At 39.8% G+C, this 16,084-nt stretch overlaps 2 protein-coding genes and 1 long non-coding RNA gene across 3 annotated transcripts; all 3 read right to left on the bottom strand.

Annotated features, from left to right (window-relative positions):
* Positions 1–645: 645 nt before the first annotated feature.
* On the bottom strand, positions 646–4,972 carry LOC135675763 (uncharacterized). Its single transcript, XM_065186260.1, has 5 exons — positions 4,760–4,972; positions 4,586–4,659; positions 2,964–3,099; positions 2,243–2,554; positions 646–1,118 (listed from the first exon to the last, which is right to left on the bottom strand). The coding sequence occupies exons 1-5, from the start codon at positions 4,880–4,882 to the stop codon at positions 846–848; spliced, it is 918 nt and encodes a 305-aa protein (XP_065042332.1). The 5' UTR covers positions 4,883–4,972; the 3' UTR covers positions 646–845.
* Positions 4,973–5,892: 920 nt separating this feature from the next.
* On the bottom strand, positions 5,893–8,869 carry LOC135675764 (uncharacterized). Its single transcript, XR_010514001.1, has 3 exons — positions 8,648–8,869; positions 7,308–7,446; positions 5,893–6,726 (listed from the first exon to the last, which is right to left on the bottom strand). It is a non-coding gene; the product is annotated as an uncharacterized LOC135675764 (long non-coding RNA).
* A 4,579-nt stretch (positions 8,870–13,448) lies between these two features.
* On the bottom strand, positions 13,449–14,618 carry LOC135675385 (uncharacterized). The gene has a single exon (XM_065185538.1). The coding sequence runs from the start codon at positions 14,616–14,618 to the stop codon at positions 13,449–13,451; it is 1,170 nt and encodes a 389-aa protein (XP_065041610.1).
* Positions 14,619–16,084: the final 1,466 nt, after the last annotated feature.

The raw sequence follows: 16,084 nt of genomic DNA, 5'->3' as shown, positions 1-16,084 counted from the left end.
TGGCGGCGGTGAGGGAGCAGTGGTCAATGCAGCCGGAGTTGGTGCGGGCGAGCTTGGCGGCTGGGGCGGGGATGGAGGAGCGGTCCATGGGCCAGGTGAACAGGCGGTCCAAGGAGGGCCGCCGGCGTTTGTAGCCGCAGTGGGGGCAGGGATCGGTGTAGCCCACCATCTCGTCTTCCTCTTGGAGAGGTCGAGTTCTTGGAAGGGAAGTAGGAGTTCTTGGAGCTCTGCGTCGTGTGAGATGGAGAACGGGGAGAGTCGTAAATGTCCTCAAGAGAAGCCTTTTATGGTGCGTACGGAAGAGGACCGCGGTTGGGCGACCGTTGGGTTTTTCTGTTATCACCGAGCTTGATCAGATCAGGACCGTTCATTGGGGGCGATAGTGATGGTACGTCTCGTCCGCGTCATGTCTATCGCTGACCGGCTTACCCGGCCACGTCCCCGGGGGACCCACTGCGGGCTCCGCTGCCAATCATCCAGATGAGCGCCTGCGGGGCCCACGACCTTCGTTGTAATTTCTTAATACTCAATGGCGAAGGCAGTATTTTGGTTTCTATCTGCCAAGAAAACTGCAGTTTCATTCATATTCTCCCACAGATGCCGTGAAGTATGACCAAGGAAAGATGACAATTGGAGGCAAGGCAGTAGTCAACGGGAATACTACAAAAAGAGAACATCGGACAAAGGTTCCATCATCTCTCGTCACTCTCAATGAACAATGTCAAAGCCAAACAGTCTAAGATACATCAAGCACACGCAGCACATAATTAGTCCACAGAAACATGTTTCGGAAGTTGATTAGGAAGACAAACTGCAATAATACACAGACAACGTGGTCAGGATAGTTAAACCAATGCAATGCTGCTCTCACCACCGGGAGGCTTACGGACTCCGCCGAAGTAGTCTCGCGATGCCGCTTTCCCATCTGCAAAGATGTCGCTGCCGCTCATCTCCTTCAGTTTTGCCACACTCAGTGGCTTCTCGGCAGACCCTGGGGGTGCGTCTTCTTTGAATATGTCATTGCCGGTCAGCTCTTGGAACTTCTGAGTGTGGATCTTCTTTGCAGTCTTGGCGACACTATCATCACTGAACATGATATTGCTAGGACCTCCAGCCGGCTAGAACACCAAACAAAAAGTGGAAGACGATTAGCAATTAAAGGGAAGACGTAAAATGATAGTTTACTACAAAGACGACCATCAAATATCAGAAAGAACAGCAAGCATTTAGACGAAAGATGCACTTTTAAGTTAAGAATACAAAAATATTAAACCAAATGCTGGACATGAACCATTCAAAAGTCTGCGAAGGAAATGCCAGGAGAAATGTATGGTTATATAAATTAGATGGTCTCTTGCAATCTAACGGATATGCATTGAAAGGATGACCTGAATGATAAATAATATGAACCATTCAGTATCATATGATTTATCATTCCTTCTTTATTCCTCTCTGAGCACAATTAACTTCGATTTAACAGATAAAGATAGCTATAAAATAAAATAAAAGTAAAAGCATATACAAGTAGATTCTCCATGTAAGCAATGATTAAAACATAAAAGAGCCATCATATAGCTCAGTCCATTAACATTATGAGTTTCAACTGAACAACCTGATCTCAAAGGAACATTTTTTTAAAATCAATTTCTCATCTTCGAAAAAAGACTGAATTTACTGGACCAACAAAAAATCATACAAGCAAGAGTTTCTGATGAAAAGTGTTAGCTATGCAATCAATAAGAGGTTTATAATCCAAATATAAATGTTCAACTTAGAAGCAGCCCATGGTCAACAATGATAATAAACACTAAGAGTTTGAAAATGATTGTCTATAAAACTCAGCAGAAAAAGCTAGTAATTTGAAAATGATTGTCTATAGAACATACTGCAGAGAAGTGATATGTTAAACTACCTATAAGCAAAATTCCTAAAATGCAAAAGGCCTTTAGGTATTATAAGATTGTAGGGAGTTAATTGAGTTGCTTTCTTGTATGGGTTATCACAAGAATAATGGATGGCCGCTTGTCCGTGGTGGCTGTCACTTAAGAATACCACGATGAGTGCATGGAGTAATTATAATGTTTTCCTCTAATATGCAACAGAATAAATTGATGTGAAGCAAATGCATACTGAAAGTTAAACTGATTTATGTCTAAGAAAACATAAAATATATAACACAGTGATGTTAACAAAAAATTGTTCAGAAACCGGGAATCCACGTTTGACTGATGAACTAACTCACATTAGATACTTTCACTGATGTATGTATGCTTCGAGGCTGTGGCAAGACGAAATCCAAATTCCCCCTTAGTTCCAAATTCCTTGCAGCTAAAGGCCTGGCCGGAACTTCAGGAGGAGGACCAAAGATGTCATGCCCGCTAAGCTCTTTGCTCTTTGCTTCAGAGAGCTGCTTCTTGACTTTGGCATCAAGCTCACTCTCAGTGGTACCACTTAGCTCTCGCTGCTTTGCTACCTCAGCAATCGAAGTAGGCTTCTTTGGAGAAACTGCCTCGTCAGCACTAAATGATATTTGGCTAATTGCACTAACAGCTTGCTGATGGCAAAACATATAAATTAATTAATTTAGTTCCAGTATAATAATATCAACAACATATTCTAGATATTTGAGGATCATATACAAAGTCAACTCATCATAGGAGCATTCTTAGATTGACCAAAACCATTATTAAACAATGCCTAGAAAAAAGACAAAAATTAGGTACAATGGCATAAATATAGAACTAATAATTTGTTTGAAACATTCAAAATAGTTGATAACTTCTAGCCTAGAATGTCAAAGGAAAACAAACTGTATAGTTTCTAGGTTATAATTTTTGCTCTCATTAAATAAACTGTATTGCCATTCCATCAAATTTTAGAAAAGGATAAAAGCATCAATAAGTCACTATCAATGGCAAATTGAAAATAAAAAAATTGGATCCAAACAAAGTCAGAGAAGTTACCTGGCAAATTCTAACACTTGTCTTAGTATTATGATTTGAGACAGCATTACCAGATTCCATTATCGCATTCTCATTATCTGCTGCAAAGATACCACTGCCAGTCATTTCTCGCAGTTTTGAGCTTGAACAGGGTTTCCTAGAAAATACGAGGGTTTTTAGCTCACATACTCACATAAGGTAAATAATGAAAATGAAAACCTAATCATCTTCAGGTATAAATTTACAACAATATCCGAAGTTTAATTAAATATTTTATTGCCGGTGTTATCAGGAAATGTAACACTCGTCCTTCTTGCTAAAGCATAGCAATACCATACTTGCAGGGTAAGATACATTAATGTTTACACTTCCACTTTTTAAGAAAACAACTGAACAAGACAAGAAAAAATAAAGACAAAGGGATACATCTCAATACTAGAATGCAGGTCAGAAGACAAAAACAGGACAGTCGAAACCAGTTTCTATGTGAGGCTGCAGTTTTAATCCCTTGGTTTACTGTGTTAACAACACCTTGATTTAGCCCCCACATTGGAAATGGACTAAGATTTAGAATGACTTATCAGGGTCTGATGGATGTATTATTATTGACTTCGGCCTAAGTATTTTGAGTCAACGATTTAAGCTCAACAAAGTCAAACATCCCATCAAGGCAGATTGTGATAGTGTTAAGGCTGTTAGCTGTAAGATTAACTGGTACAAGTGCTGTTAGCCACTTAGCTTGACTTCTGCTATGTGGATAGTGGGGTTCCAATGTTTAGTTAAGTTATGGTACACTTTGCATTTCTTACTTAAGGTGCTTACTACATTAGATTAGATAGTGTGCTATTACAAATAAAATAACCGTGTTAGTGGGCAAACAACAACTATAGTAGAGACTAGAAAAGAATTTCTTAGTTGTCAAGTGCTTTTGTTGTTTTGAGCTTGTTCCTACGAGGAATCAATTCTGAAATACCTCTGATGTGTTGTATTTAAAACCATTTATCTGCTGAGAATTTCTTTTTAAAATGTCAATTGGTAGCAATTCTTTTCAAAAAGACAGTCTACGGTCTTGTACTTGTCTTGATGTGTAATATTACAGACATATAGCATCTCATTTCCAAACAGAAAGATAGTAATCAACGAGACAATACTAGGATTTTCAATAGATAAAATATAAGTATGGCCTAAATAAAAATTGTTGCATAAACTCTCAAAGAAATATACCACTTCACAATAGCTATCATTCATACACTAAAAAAAAAATTAAACTAACATCTAATATAGATCCATCAGAAGAGTTCAAAAAGAAATAAATCATAGGGAAAAAAAGGGAGACGGGAAGGGGGAGAAACAAAAGAGAATCCGTGGATCAAAAACCAAGCAGATCATTAGCACGAAATATGGTAGTGTCAAATAAGAGCTCGTTTCTTAAATATAGTAAATAGGCGTCAAGAAAAATCGAATCTTGCGAACAGATCAGGGAACCCGACAAACTAAAAGCAGATCTCTTCGACCGGTTAACCACATCCAAGAAAGCAACAGCAAAAGAGGGAAGTGGGCATTTCTTTCGTAAATAAATGGTCGCCTCATCGAAAGCAAACTAGGATCAGCCAAAACCCTAGCCACCGGACCGGATCTCTCACCTCTTGTTCAAGCTTTCCGCTTCCTCCGCCGACATCTGCGCCCCGAACATCACTGGGCTAATCCCTCCCGCCGGCTGTGAGAAGACACGAGGATAAACCCCAAGCCGCCGGGTAAGAAGAAAAAGCAGAACAATAAAGCAGGCATTTTCGGGCCGCTGAGGGGCGTGCATTCACCTTGAGAGTCCGGCGGGAGGCCGACACAGCCTGATCGACAGCTGCCGGTGGCGGCGTTTCAGACCATGTGAGCAGATCAGCTGTGGAGGTGTGCGACTTCCTCACCGGCGGACTCCGATCCATTTCTCCTCCCGCTATTTTGAGAGGGAATGGGCTGTGGAGTGAAGACGAAGTAGTGATAGAAAGAAGAAACGAAGAGCAGAGAGAAAGCAACTCTCAATTCTTTCTTCCTTTATCGACAAGGATCGAATCACCGCGCCGTTTCATACCGCACCACTGCTCATGAATTAACGACCTTAACATTGTGCGATTAATTAAGAAAAGCTTAGGACGGTCGGGACACCGGAACCGGTGACTGGATCTCAAAGGACAACTCAGTGGACTTTACGCACGCGACGGCACGTGCGAAGTTGAATGGTGGATGTTATCATCCCAACGTCCTGTCTCACTTTGTGTTTCAAATATTGTTACTAGATTTGCAGTTTTGCCACCCCTGCCATTGATTGGTATCAGCATTCAACAGTGTCATTTAATAATCATTTATATCAGATGACAACAATTTATACTGTTATGAAACATAAATAAATATATTATGAAATTTAAGGGTTACGATTAAGAAGTACTTCACAAAGTGTACTTTTTGATTTTATGGAGCACATAAGGGAGAGAAAAAAAAAAAAGCCAAATAGAGATAATGGAAAAGTCATTGGCAGTCTTCCACTTCCAAGCTGCTACTGCTGATGACAGCAGGGTTGAAGCTGTGTGTGTGGAAGACACCTGACAGAGAGAATCCCTTTGAGATCAAGCAACTTAGAATTCAATAGAGTAGGTTCTGTACTGGCATAATCCTTGTGCAGGGAGATGGCTCAGGTTTTCTGGGTGTTGTTGGGATCAAAGCTTGCATGTGGTTCGTGTGATGTCTTCTTCTCCCCTCTGCCCTACAAAATGATACCAGGTCATAACCTAGACTTTACAGACAAGTTATTGTCTCAGGACCTCATTTATCTTCTAAGTTAAGCAGCAACTTGAGACTGAATTCCACCAACTACAACAAGTCACATTATCCTTGCATGAAACAGTACCTTTGACCAAAAAATTGGAGCTTTCAGAGCAATTGAGGCTGCAGTACCAGAGAAAAGAAAATGAAATTAGCAGGTGATTTAAAGAAAGTTTATAGCTTTTGTACAGAGACATAAGATTGTATGATATGAAACAAAAAGTAAAAAATGGTTTGAACCTAACATCACATTCATTGACACTCTTTTGCAGACACTTTTTTTTGGACTTTATATTGACAGCACTGACCAATATCCATTTTTCAAATAAAAGTTGCAATAGAATAAAGAATAGAACACAAACAGATTGGAGCTATTGGAAAGAGCACACACTTTGAAGTTTGAAGTCCAAAAACAATATTTTAATTGTATCAGCTGAGTCCAGAGATTGTAAACTGAAATAACTGCTGCATTATTAATAAGATAAAAAAGTCCTGCAACTGCAACAATGTCAAGGATCAGGAAAGGCCAACTAGAAGACACAAAAGGTTAAAGATGAGATATGTGGAGTCAAGAAGCACAAATAAAGACATCAAAAGTTCACACAGATCGAAGATTCCCATAGAGAAGAAGACAAGAGATTTAAGGACACAACAAAAGAAAATTTGACCTCACATGTATGACTAAAAGAACTTCTTGTGTAATCCAAATGAGTAGGGAAAAGATAAGATTGTTCATGTTTAGAGATTAAAGAGTTGGGTTGGATAAATTCATGTTGGTCTATGTTACATCAACCTAAGCTGTGGGATTATAACAGTGTCTGACCTACACCTGTATCCCTGTATTCATCAATGGGGAAGCTAATCATCAACCAGCAGCGTAGCACATGAAGCCAATCTGGAGCTTAGGAATCTATCCATTTCATGTGTACAAAACCTTGTTATCTGTAGAACAAGTTCTGGAAATGGAGGGCTACACACACCAAAGACAAAATTGTCATACAAATAAGGAATTTTGTAGATAAGTAAATATGAAATGACTGAATACAATTAGTAACTCTCAACATATCATCATTTATGTGAATTTAGTTCGGGCATCCTCCCCATGCAATTATTATAGATGCTTGAGAATTAGGCCATTTGTCTCATAAAAACAATAGAATTGGCAAAATAATTCTCTTCTTCATGAAGTCCTAATCAAGAATACGTGAATCGTGTTTTATTGAACTTTAAATTAGTAAGCAAAAAAATCCAAAGGAAAAAAATGATAATTTGGTTGTCAGGATTGATATGCAGTTTACATTAGATTGTCATATTAACAATTTTGTTCATAATCTTCATGATTATGCTACTTCATTTAAATTCTAACAAATATATTTAAAAAAGCAGTATAAGACTAGATTGCCTAACATGCATATTGGTAGCTGGTCCATTCCAAAAGATGGCCATTTCCCATGATGAGAACAAGAAAGGGTGCACTATTTCAGTAGAGAGGTCATGATACAAGATCAATAACAAGAATGCTCACAGAGGAAAGCAGGAGCCAGAAGTTACCCACGACAGATCTAAAGCTCGAAAAAGGATTTCTGAGAGGTCCCATATCTTTCGACCTAACTCTCCTCCAGGTGAAGTTGGAACAGAAGACATTACAAATCCAGTGAGAGGGCCTACGATGGCAATGATTCCATGGTCCCTGTGCAAGAATAATAATGTGATTTTTCATGACAACGTTGCCAACTTGACCAGATCTTTCACTTGTGCTGGCATGCACTTCATTCAGATGGAACCATCATTGATTTAATCTATAACAACATTATTGGAGTATGTTTTATCTCCTAAGGTTTGCAGCTCAGTGCATCAGAAAACCCAGTGGAAAGTGATCAAAAGTATCATTATATGACCAAAGACTAAGAGCTACATAGTTCATGATATGATTCCATTGACCTTGTATTCATTATTTAATGACTGGTTCCACATAATTTGATGGTGCTACAAAGACAACATATCTTTTATTGATTGCGGACAACCGAGTTTGTGATTCCGTAAAATGAATCCTTTGCATATTTTTAACAAATAGGATTAGCTTTCTTCGGGAAAAACGTTATAACTCTCTTCCCATCCAACCGGTTGATTCATATAATTCCATCTATTAAATAGTTGACTGGATTTTTTGGTGGACATAATAATGATATGAAGGGAACTTTTAGTTATGTTAGATATTGGTTTAGGTATATTTTCTTCTGAGTTTAAAAATGCAGTAATAACAGTGATACAATCTTTTGTAGAAGTCGAAAATGTTTCAACATCGATTGCCACTTCTCAAGCAAGTTGGCTAAGGAAATTTTTGATGGTTTCGGAGAAAGTAAGTCGAAGGAATAAAGATCTGATGACAACAATTCCTGTTTATCATAGTCGTCAAGCCAGATTGCGTTTAGACATTTTTTTTTCATAAGGCAAGCAATTGAAGAAGGCGACAACCAAGAAGAATGAAATGAAATAGTCTAAGTTCTTCCTATCCTCCAATTTGGATCCAATTCTATGTTGTCAGTCCTACAAACTACATAATATTCATCAGCAACTCTAACATTATGTTCAATCGTCAACCAAAACAGCTGCGTCCAAACTTTATTTTTTGGAAAATAGCTATAAGCAAGAAATGATTGAACAAAGGACTTCTATGTGTGTCATACATTATTTGTCAGATACACTGAACCCACATAGTGGAATTATGTTAGCATATGCAAAAATAGGAATTAATGCAAACTACAAGATCCAATTTTTTGGAGCCAAAATCACCTCCGCATTTCCAGATCTTAACGAAGCAAACCCACCGACATCAAGTCATACCGACTAAAATCTGACTTACAAATCAAGGTAAAGCTTCAGGCACGCACCTGGAGGAAGGTGGCCGAGGCCCAGAGGAAGGCGCCGAGGGCAGCGGGTGGCCGTGTACCCGGGGTGTAGCAGGAGTACTGGACGAAGGGGCGGAAGAGAGTGAGGGAGCTGAGACCCTTGGGCGAGGCCTGGAGCGCCGTCCCCACCTCGTCGTCGCACCCCTCGACCGCCGCTAGTTTCGCCGGGACCAGACAGACTCTGTTGCTCTGCCGCCACCAGTCTGTTTCTAGAAGCGGAATTATTCTACCCGTCACTATCTACCCTTATGCTGAGTGGTCGAACACTGTGGGTCCCAATAGTTGCTCTTACACTGTGGGGTCGAACACTATCTACCCTTTTTTGTGTGTGTGTAAATATGGATTTAAAAGCTTCTCTTTGTGACTCTCCTAACTCAAATTGGATTACTCTTATAATTGCTTGTTTAATTTCCTATTAAATTTTGATGAGAGACTCAAATTATTTTTTAATTAATAAAATAATTTAAAATAATAGTGTATTAATATCCTATTAATAAAGAGATGAGGATTTAAGGTTAAAATGGATTTTTAGTTGCCCAAATTTTAATTACCTATAATTGTTATGACAGTCATTTTAAAAAAATAAAAAAAAATATATTATTACATCAAATTATATACTCAAATGTAACTCCAACATGAGACATATCACTTGTATAACATCATACTAATGCACTCAACTATCTCAACAGAAATATTATGCTAATTAGGATATAGATTTTTATATCAAAATCATAATGTTAAATTGTTAGTTAATATGTTAGTAAATCAAAATCATGATGTTTAAGTGAAATATGGTTTTTACTTTACTACATATCTTGTTTGATTGATAGCAATTGTGATAAATATGAGTTGTTGCCCCCAAAAATAAGATGGTATTGATGAGATGAGATTGAGGAATTTGGGGTTCAGATTACATTTGATATGCTAAAACTATTTTTAGAATTAATGGATAGTAACAAATTACTTTTTCCTAAACCAATAAAAAATAATTTGAGAATTAATTGATAATTTAATAAAAGAAAACATTCTTGGTAAATTATTGATTAATTTGATTTTGGACAAATAATTGGATACTTTGTTTGGCCTATAAGCTTAGTTTTGTTCATATGATTTAGGATTCCTCTCCTTTGTCTTTCTTCTTGTATTTCTTTTATCAAAAAATGCACATTCCTTGTAAGTATTAGTAAGAATTTAGTATAACATATGTAGGAAAATCATCCCTAAAAAATGTTGATTTAGTGAGAATAAATCCTGAAAATTATGGCTTGTTATTGTTGCATGATGAAACAAAGCTTGCTACTATGTAACTCTACCTTGATTTCTTACAGTAGAGTAGTAGAGATGAATTCAAGACTTAAAAACACCTATATACTTGCATTTGTAGTTTAGCATGCAATTCCAAATCATCAAGTGTACATTGATGAATTATTAGACAACTTCATAAAATAAAAATCAAAGGAGTGAAAAAGAAAGATCACTATGTACTTTCCTAAAACCTAATAGATTCTACTCCCTTCATATCTAAACAAAAAAAATTCCCTGCATCCTTTACCTATGTCACATCCTATGTACATAGGACAAAGAAGGTTGTGAGCTAGTAGATAGGAGTCTCATCAACCAAATCAAAGGGAGATGTGAACTTATTGGAGAGCTTTTATTCTTTCTCATGCTTCTTAATAGATAAAAGATGAGCTTTTCATTTAATTAGTTGTCCAAATTCTTTGCCTTTTGTATAAAACTTTTAGTTTTCTTTGCCATGAGAAGTCATAACTGGACTGAAGCAAGACTTGAAAATTTATTTTGGACCTTTCATCACCAGGAATTTTGCTTAGGTTTTTATACAAGTTCTTTCTAAGTCTTGGTCAAAGTTGTGGTACATTGTCAAAAAGATAAGACAAATATGAATTAGGGCTAATGATTCAATTGTACTGATGGTCATGTATACGAGTGTCATGTGTCTTGATGATTTAATATGAAAAAGCAACAGAGTCACTTTTGTATATGTAATCATAGAATAAGGTGAGAGTGACTGATAGGCTACTAGTCATCATTGTAGAATAAAAGAGTTTATGAAGGTAAATCCAGGATATCTTCCTCAAATTGCTTATTGAAATCATCTACTTTTCATATAGAGTTTCTCTGTTATGTAGTTTTGTTCTTTGCATTATTTTTCACATTGTTAGAACTGTTTTTTACACCCAAAAAAGCCAAAATAACAATAAAAATCTCAGATAATCCAAACCATCAATCTTGCATTGCTGCAGTTTCTTGTGACTAGGGTGCCCCTTTTATTTTGTTCTGTCAAAGCATTTTTTATTTGGGTTTTCTCCTCTTGTTTTCTCCTCTCTTTCTTTCTGTACATTTAATTTCACAGTCTTATGAAATCATTGGTTGGAGGTTTTCCCCATTCATTATGCACTGTGAAGCCTACCAATCTTTCCAACATAATTATTTGTTCACATGAGGATCCCACAACCATGGTGAGCTACTAATCTCAGTTTGAACTATCTTGTAATTGGCATTATGTGATCAAGCAGCCCACTACTAAGACTCTGCTACCAATGTGTCTTAACTGGAATGACTGTGATACATGCTTTCTCCATCAGCAGTTTCAAGTTTCTTTCAATTGGCTTTTTGTCATTGAGGAGTCCACTGATAGACTCTGCTACCAGCCTGCATTTTATCAGAGATAACCAATTCACATCCTTTCTCCATCTTGTCAGGCAAATTTGACTATTATTCTGCAGGGAAATAGCCATCTACCTGCTCAGAAAAGATCATTTGACAAGCTTCATGGTGATTTTACCTTTCTGAGTTCTAGTAAGTAGGGTATAGCTTTGAGACATAATATGTATGTAGAAGAAGCTAAAACCAAAAGAAAATGTAGAAAAACAAAATTGTGAATCATCCATCTCAGTTGACCGGTCAAGCAATGTCTCTAGACTTGTCTCTGGTCTGGTCAAACCAGGTATTGTTAGTCTAAGCTACAAGTCAAATGCTAGGATCTTATTCACTGGCCTGCTCTGGTCAGCATGCAGTCTGCTTTCATTTTGGGGTTTGTCATAGAGTACATTTGCTAGTTCATAAAGTAAATATTCTCAGCAAAATTCATGATTGTTATGCCCTCCAAAATTATTAGATGTCATATCAGGTGGACTGTAAATTGAAGTAAAGATAAATTTGTGGTTCTATCAGATCAGATCTATAAGCTAAACTGATGAATAAGAAGGTGAGAGAAATGAATGGCAGGAGCTGCCCATTCACATCTTTCCAGTAATTCTTGTTTGCTGTATCACACCAAATGCTGGTGCATGAGTAAATGCTTTTCTTAGAGGGTGGAGTGTGGCTTCCACTTCTTGTCAGCCTTTTCAGCAAGAACTGAAAAGCTTTGTATCTTTTAGGTTGGCTCTAACTTGTAGGACTTCTGAGGAGGGAGGGCCGGTGTTTGGCTGGGGGAGTTGGGAGAGCCCCCACACCCTGCCTTGAGCAAAGACTCAACAGTCTGCCTCACAAGACCCACAAGGGGAGGGGGGGAAGTGAGACATCATTGCGAGAGAACAGATTATTCCCTGCCATGGCCACTATGATTTCATGTGACACCCATTATTATTCCCACTTTTGTTAAATCAATCAACTTTGTGCTTGAAAGGTATGCACATCTCCCTCTCACCTCATTGCTCAATCTTCCCATAACCCCATGGCTAATCAGCTGTCCAGATCATTCTGAAAAGAAGTGCGAGAAGGATACTTGGTATCATGCCTACGGTACACATCTCCCTCGTTCTCAGAGAAGAAAACATGATCAGAGATTGACATATCTTGGAACAAGGGAAACAGTGTTGGATTTTATTCTCAAGGGGACAGTGACCCGTGTGGTCTCAATTCATCCTTCTTTTCGAACTTTTGGTCCCTTCAGAAATATGATGTAAGAAGTCGCGTTTGTGGATATATTACTGATCTGATGATCCATACGCTTCCAAGCATGATGTATCTGATACCCAAGACACAGGTATGCTGGTGATGGAATGGGAACGGAAATGGGGTTCTGACTGAGCTCAGTGAGATCTTCGACTCGCATAGGGGAAGAATGCTATGTTGGATACTAGTCTCCGGAAACGCTACCAATGAACAGCCGTAGCAGAAGTTGACTTTGGTCTCTCTCTCTCTCTCTCTCCAGAGAAGTTATACCATTAAGCAAATGCATGGCCTTCTCTTGATTCATTGTTTCCGATAGACAGATGGTGGTTGGGACTGCTGTTGTTTATTGGGTGGAGTGCGTTCTTGGGGAACACTTCATGTGGAGCAGTTCCAAAGGAAGTTTCCCTTCGCTCATTTCTTTAAGCCTGGAGGTATTCCTGTTCTAACACCTAGAGATTCTGCTCATGATTCCCCAAATCTCGCCACCAATCACTCCCACAACATGATCCAAACTCACATATATTATAACAGTCGTTGAAACCACGGAAAGACATGATGCAACACAAATCTTTCCTACTCGACCAAGCATGACACAGTTGCACTACTGCACCACAGTGTCTTTCTCTCTCTTCCATCTGAAAGAGCATTGTCTTTTACCCTCCACCACTGTTCTCAGACATGTCTTCCTTGGATACAAAAATGGGCATCAAGATATCTCACAAGAGAAATCCTATATTCATATACACAATCTATGAAAGATAAAACGAGTCATGGATGCAAAGTGCCTTAGCAGTTGAATAACAGATGCAGTCAAGAGCCCTAATCTGCTTCCTCTTTGCCTCCACGACAAAGTCTTCTCTATCTGCTAATCTGAAGAAAAAATCCAGGAGTCCATCGCACCTTCACTCCTCGACGCTGTGGCGCGCTCCGACCCTTGCTCCGCACTGCACTCCGATGAACCCGGCGCCAGGTAGTTCAGCTTGCAACCGCTCATTCCTTGCTGCGAGCCACTGGAGTTTCCTGCAGAGATCGGACTCGACCGAGCTCGATCGCCGGCCTCTGTTGGGTACCCGTTGGTCCATCTCGATTGCTCGGCTGACGGCATAGGAATTTGAGGCTTTGTGCACTTTGCGTGGAGAAGGGATTGCAAGGTAAGCATGTGGTTTTGGGTGCTCAGAAGTGGTTGGCTTTTGCTGCCATATGCAAGAGTAGGTGAAGGCAATTGGTAGTTGTTGTTGTTATTAGATGGATTAGCACTACTACTAGTAGTAGAAATTCGAGCTGAGGCACTGAGACTGGAATCGAAGATAGTACTGTTAGTAGCAGCAAAGCTTGTGCTAGCGTTAGAACCAGTGGTAGTAGAAGAAGAACAGATGGCGGGGGCAGTGGTAACAGTAGTGGTAGATGTAGTTAAGGTAGAACCTTGGACCTTAGGCTGGAAGGGCCGGAGGAGGAAAGGCGGCGGCGGAGGGGCAGAGGTGGATCCAAAGGCAGCAGCGGAACGGAAGACGTTGAGGCGTGATCTGGCAAAGGGGGACGAAGACGTAGCGGTGGGGGCGATGTCGAACGGAGGAGATGGTATGCCGGTAAATTGTTGCACCATGGCGCGGAAGTTGGAGGTGTCGGTGGTCAGCACCGTCGTCTGCGCCCGGCGTGAGGCTCTCGACCGCTTCTTCGAGCTCCGTGGCGCGGCGGCGGACTGGTCGGGCGGTTGCACCGGCGTCGGGTAGTTGACGTCGGGCGAGGAGCAGGAGGGGGTGGTGGTGATGGAGGGAAAGACGCCGACATTATGGGAGGCGCGGAGGGCGCCAGGCGGCCAGGAGGGGGTGGTGGAGGTGATGGAGTCGAGGTAGGAGATGGGGTCGAAGAAGTGGTGGTTGTGGACCGAGGAGGAGGGCGGTGGCGGTTGCGGAGGCGGAAGCGCGGCGGCGGCGGTGGATCGGAAGAAGGCAGAAAGGGAGTCGGCACTGCTTGAGTTGAACTCATTGCCTTCGCCGCTGGAGGACTGAAGGCTCCCGCTGTTAACCGAGTCCATGAGAGGTCAGGAAGAGAAGATAATATATAGCAGTAGCACTTAAGAGAGGAAGGCAAAGAGAGAGGAGGAAGCCATGATTACAGAAAGAGCATAAAGCACTAGAAAGAAGAAGATATTTTGGATCTGTAGTGCTCTGGTAGGAGCCATGGATCTAAGAATGGGCTGTGGAAGAAGCTTTGAGGAGGAGGAGAAGGAGGAGAGTGGAGAGGGGAATAGTCAAAGAAATAAAGAGAGAGAATGAATGAAGGGGTGTGGCGTTGAGGAGAGATAAAGATTGAGGAAAGGTAAGGATGGCTTGCTATAGCTTCTTATTTAACCATCTCAGGAGGAAAGAGGGAGGGGAGACTTCTACTCAGCTTTACACTCAAAAAGGCCAACGCCCAAAGATTGAAACCATGGTGGTGGCAGAAAGAGTCAGATGGTATACAGTCAAAGTAAGAGTGAGGAGATATATATATATATATATATATATAGAGAGAGAGAGAGAGAGAGAGAGAGAGAGAGAGAGAGAGTAGGGAAAAAAAAAAGTAACATTGAAAGGGTTGGAGGCAAGACATAAACAAATGAGGAGAGGGAGAAAGAAGAGTGCAACATTGATGTGATGAGTTTGGGGAATTTGTAGAAGCTGCACTACCACTGAAGGGACTATGAAACAACTTAATTGTGCTAATTATCATCTCTCTATATGAACCTACATGCATTGGTATTACTAATACATCACACCTATGACCCCTACAGCACAACTACAAAAGAAGGACCAAATGCTTGACATGACCATTGATGGAATTGAACCTAACAAGAATAATCTTCACTTGCATCAAGTTGGGGGTATGATTCTGTCATCTATGAGCTAAATTCCATGGGAAATTGATCAGTCTGAGCTACCTGAGTGGACTCCATGAAAGGCCATTTCTCTCGGTATCAGATTCTGGATTTACACCTATACTAGCCCTACTTACTCTATGTATTATTGGATAGCATAGTTGAATTAAATACAAAAAGAAATGTGGTGGGCAAATTATGATTAATGTTCATAGTGATCAATGGTAAAGGACTTTGATAGGACTGTTTGGTGGCAACTTCACTCCCACCTCCATCCCTTTTGACCTAATCCTACCTCGACTCTGATGTGGGGATTATTCCTTGTCTATGTTGCATGTAGCACTCTCACTCTATCTTTTTCTCTTGCACATCCTTTGCAAAGACCCCATTTTTCTACTCTAATCACCAAAACTTTCCCACCATCTCTTTGGTTTGGAATTGGAAGGTCAGATTGGTTCAACTAAAGCCCAAATTTACTACAACCATTAGCAATTTTATATTCTTCACACATCGACACATCGATACGTATCGAGTTAAAGATAAATTAAAAAAATACTAATCAATAAAAATTCTATACCACATGATATAGACCTTATATATCGGACGATATAGGTCTTTATACTGAATATATCGGATAAATACAT

Source organism: Musa acuminata, chromosome BXJ1-6, assembly GCF_036884655.1.
Source record: "Musa acuminata AAA Group cultivar baxijiao chromosome BXJ1-6, Cavendish_Baxijiao_AAA, whole genome shotgun sequence".
Classification (NCBI taxonomy): domain Eukaryota; kingdom Viridiplantae; phylum Streptophyta; class Magnoliopsida; order Zingiberales; family Musaceae; genus Musa; species Musa acuminata.
This window is presented reverse-complemented; position numbering and strand designations above follow the sequence as displayed.

Excerpts from the sequence above, each read along its gene's own strand:
- LOC135675763 (XM_065186260.1), bottom strand. The coding sequence starts at position 4,882 with ATGGATCGGAGTCCGCCGGTGAGGAAGTCGCACACCTCCACAGCTGAT. Across the intron at positions 3,100-4,585 it reads GCGGAAAGCTTGAACAAGAG|GAAACCCTGTTCAAGCTCAA; the intron begins GTGAGAGATCCG and ends CGTATTTTCTAG. Across the intron at positions 2,555-2,963 it reads CAAGTGTTAGAATTTGCCAG|CAAGCTGTTAGTGCAATTAG; the intron begins GTAACTTCTCTG and ends TTTTGCCATCAG.
- LOC135675385 (XM_065185538.1), bottom strand. The coding sequence starts at position 14,618 with ATGGACTCGGTTAACAGCGGGAGCCTTCAGTCCTCCAGCGGCGAAGGC.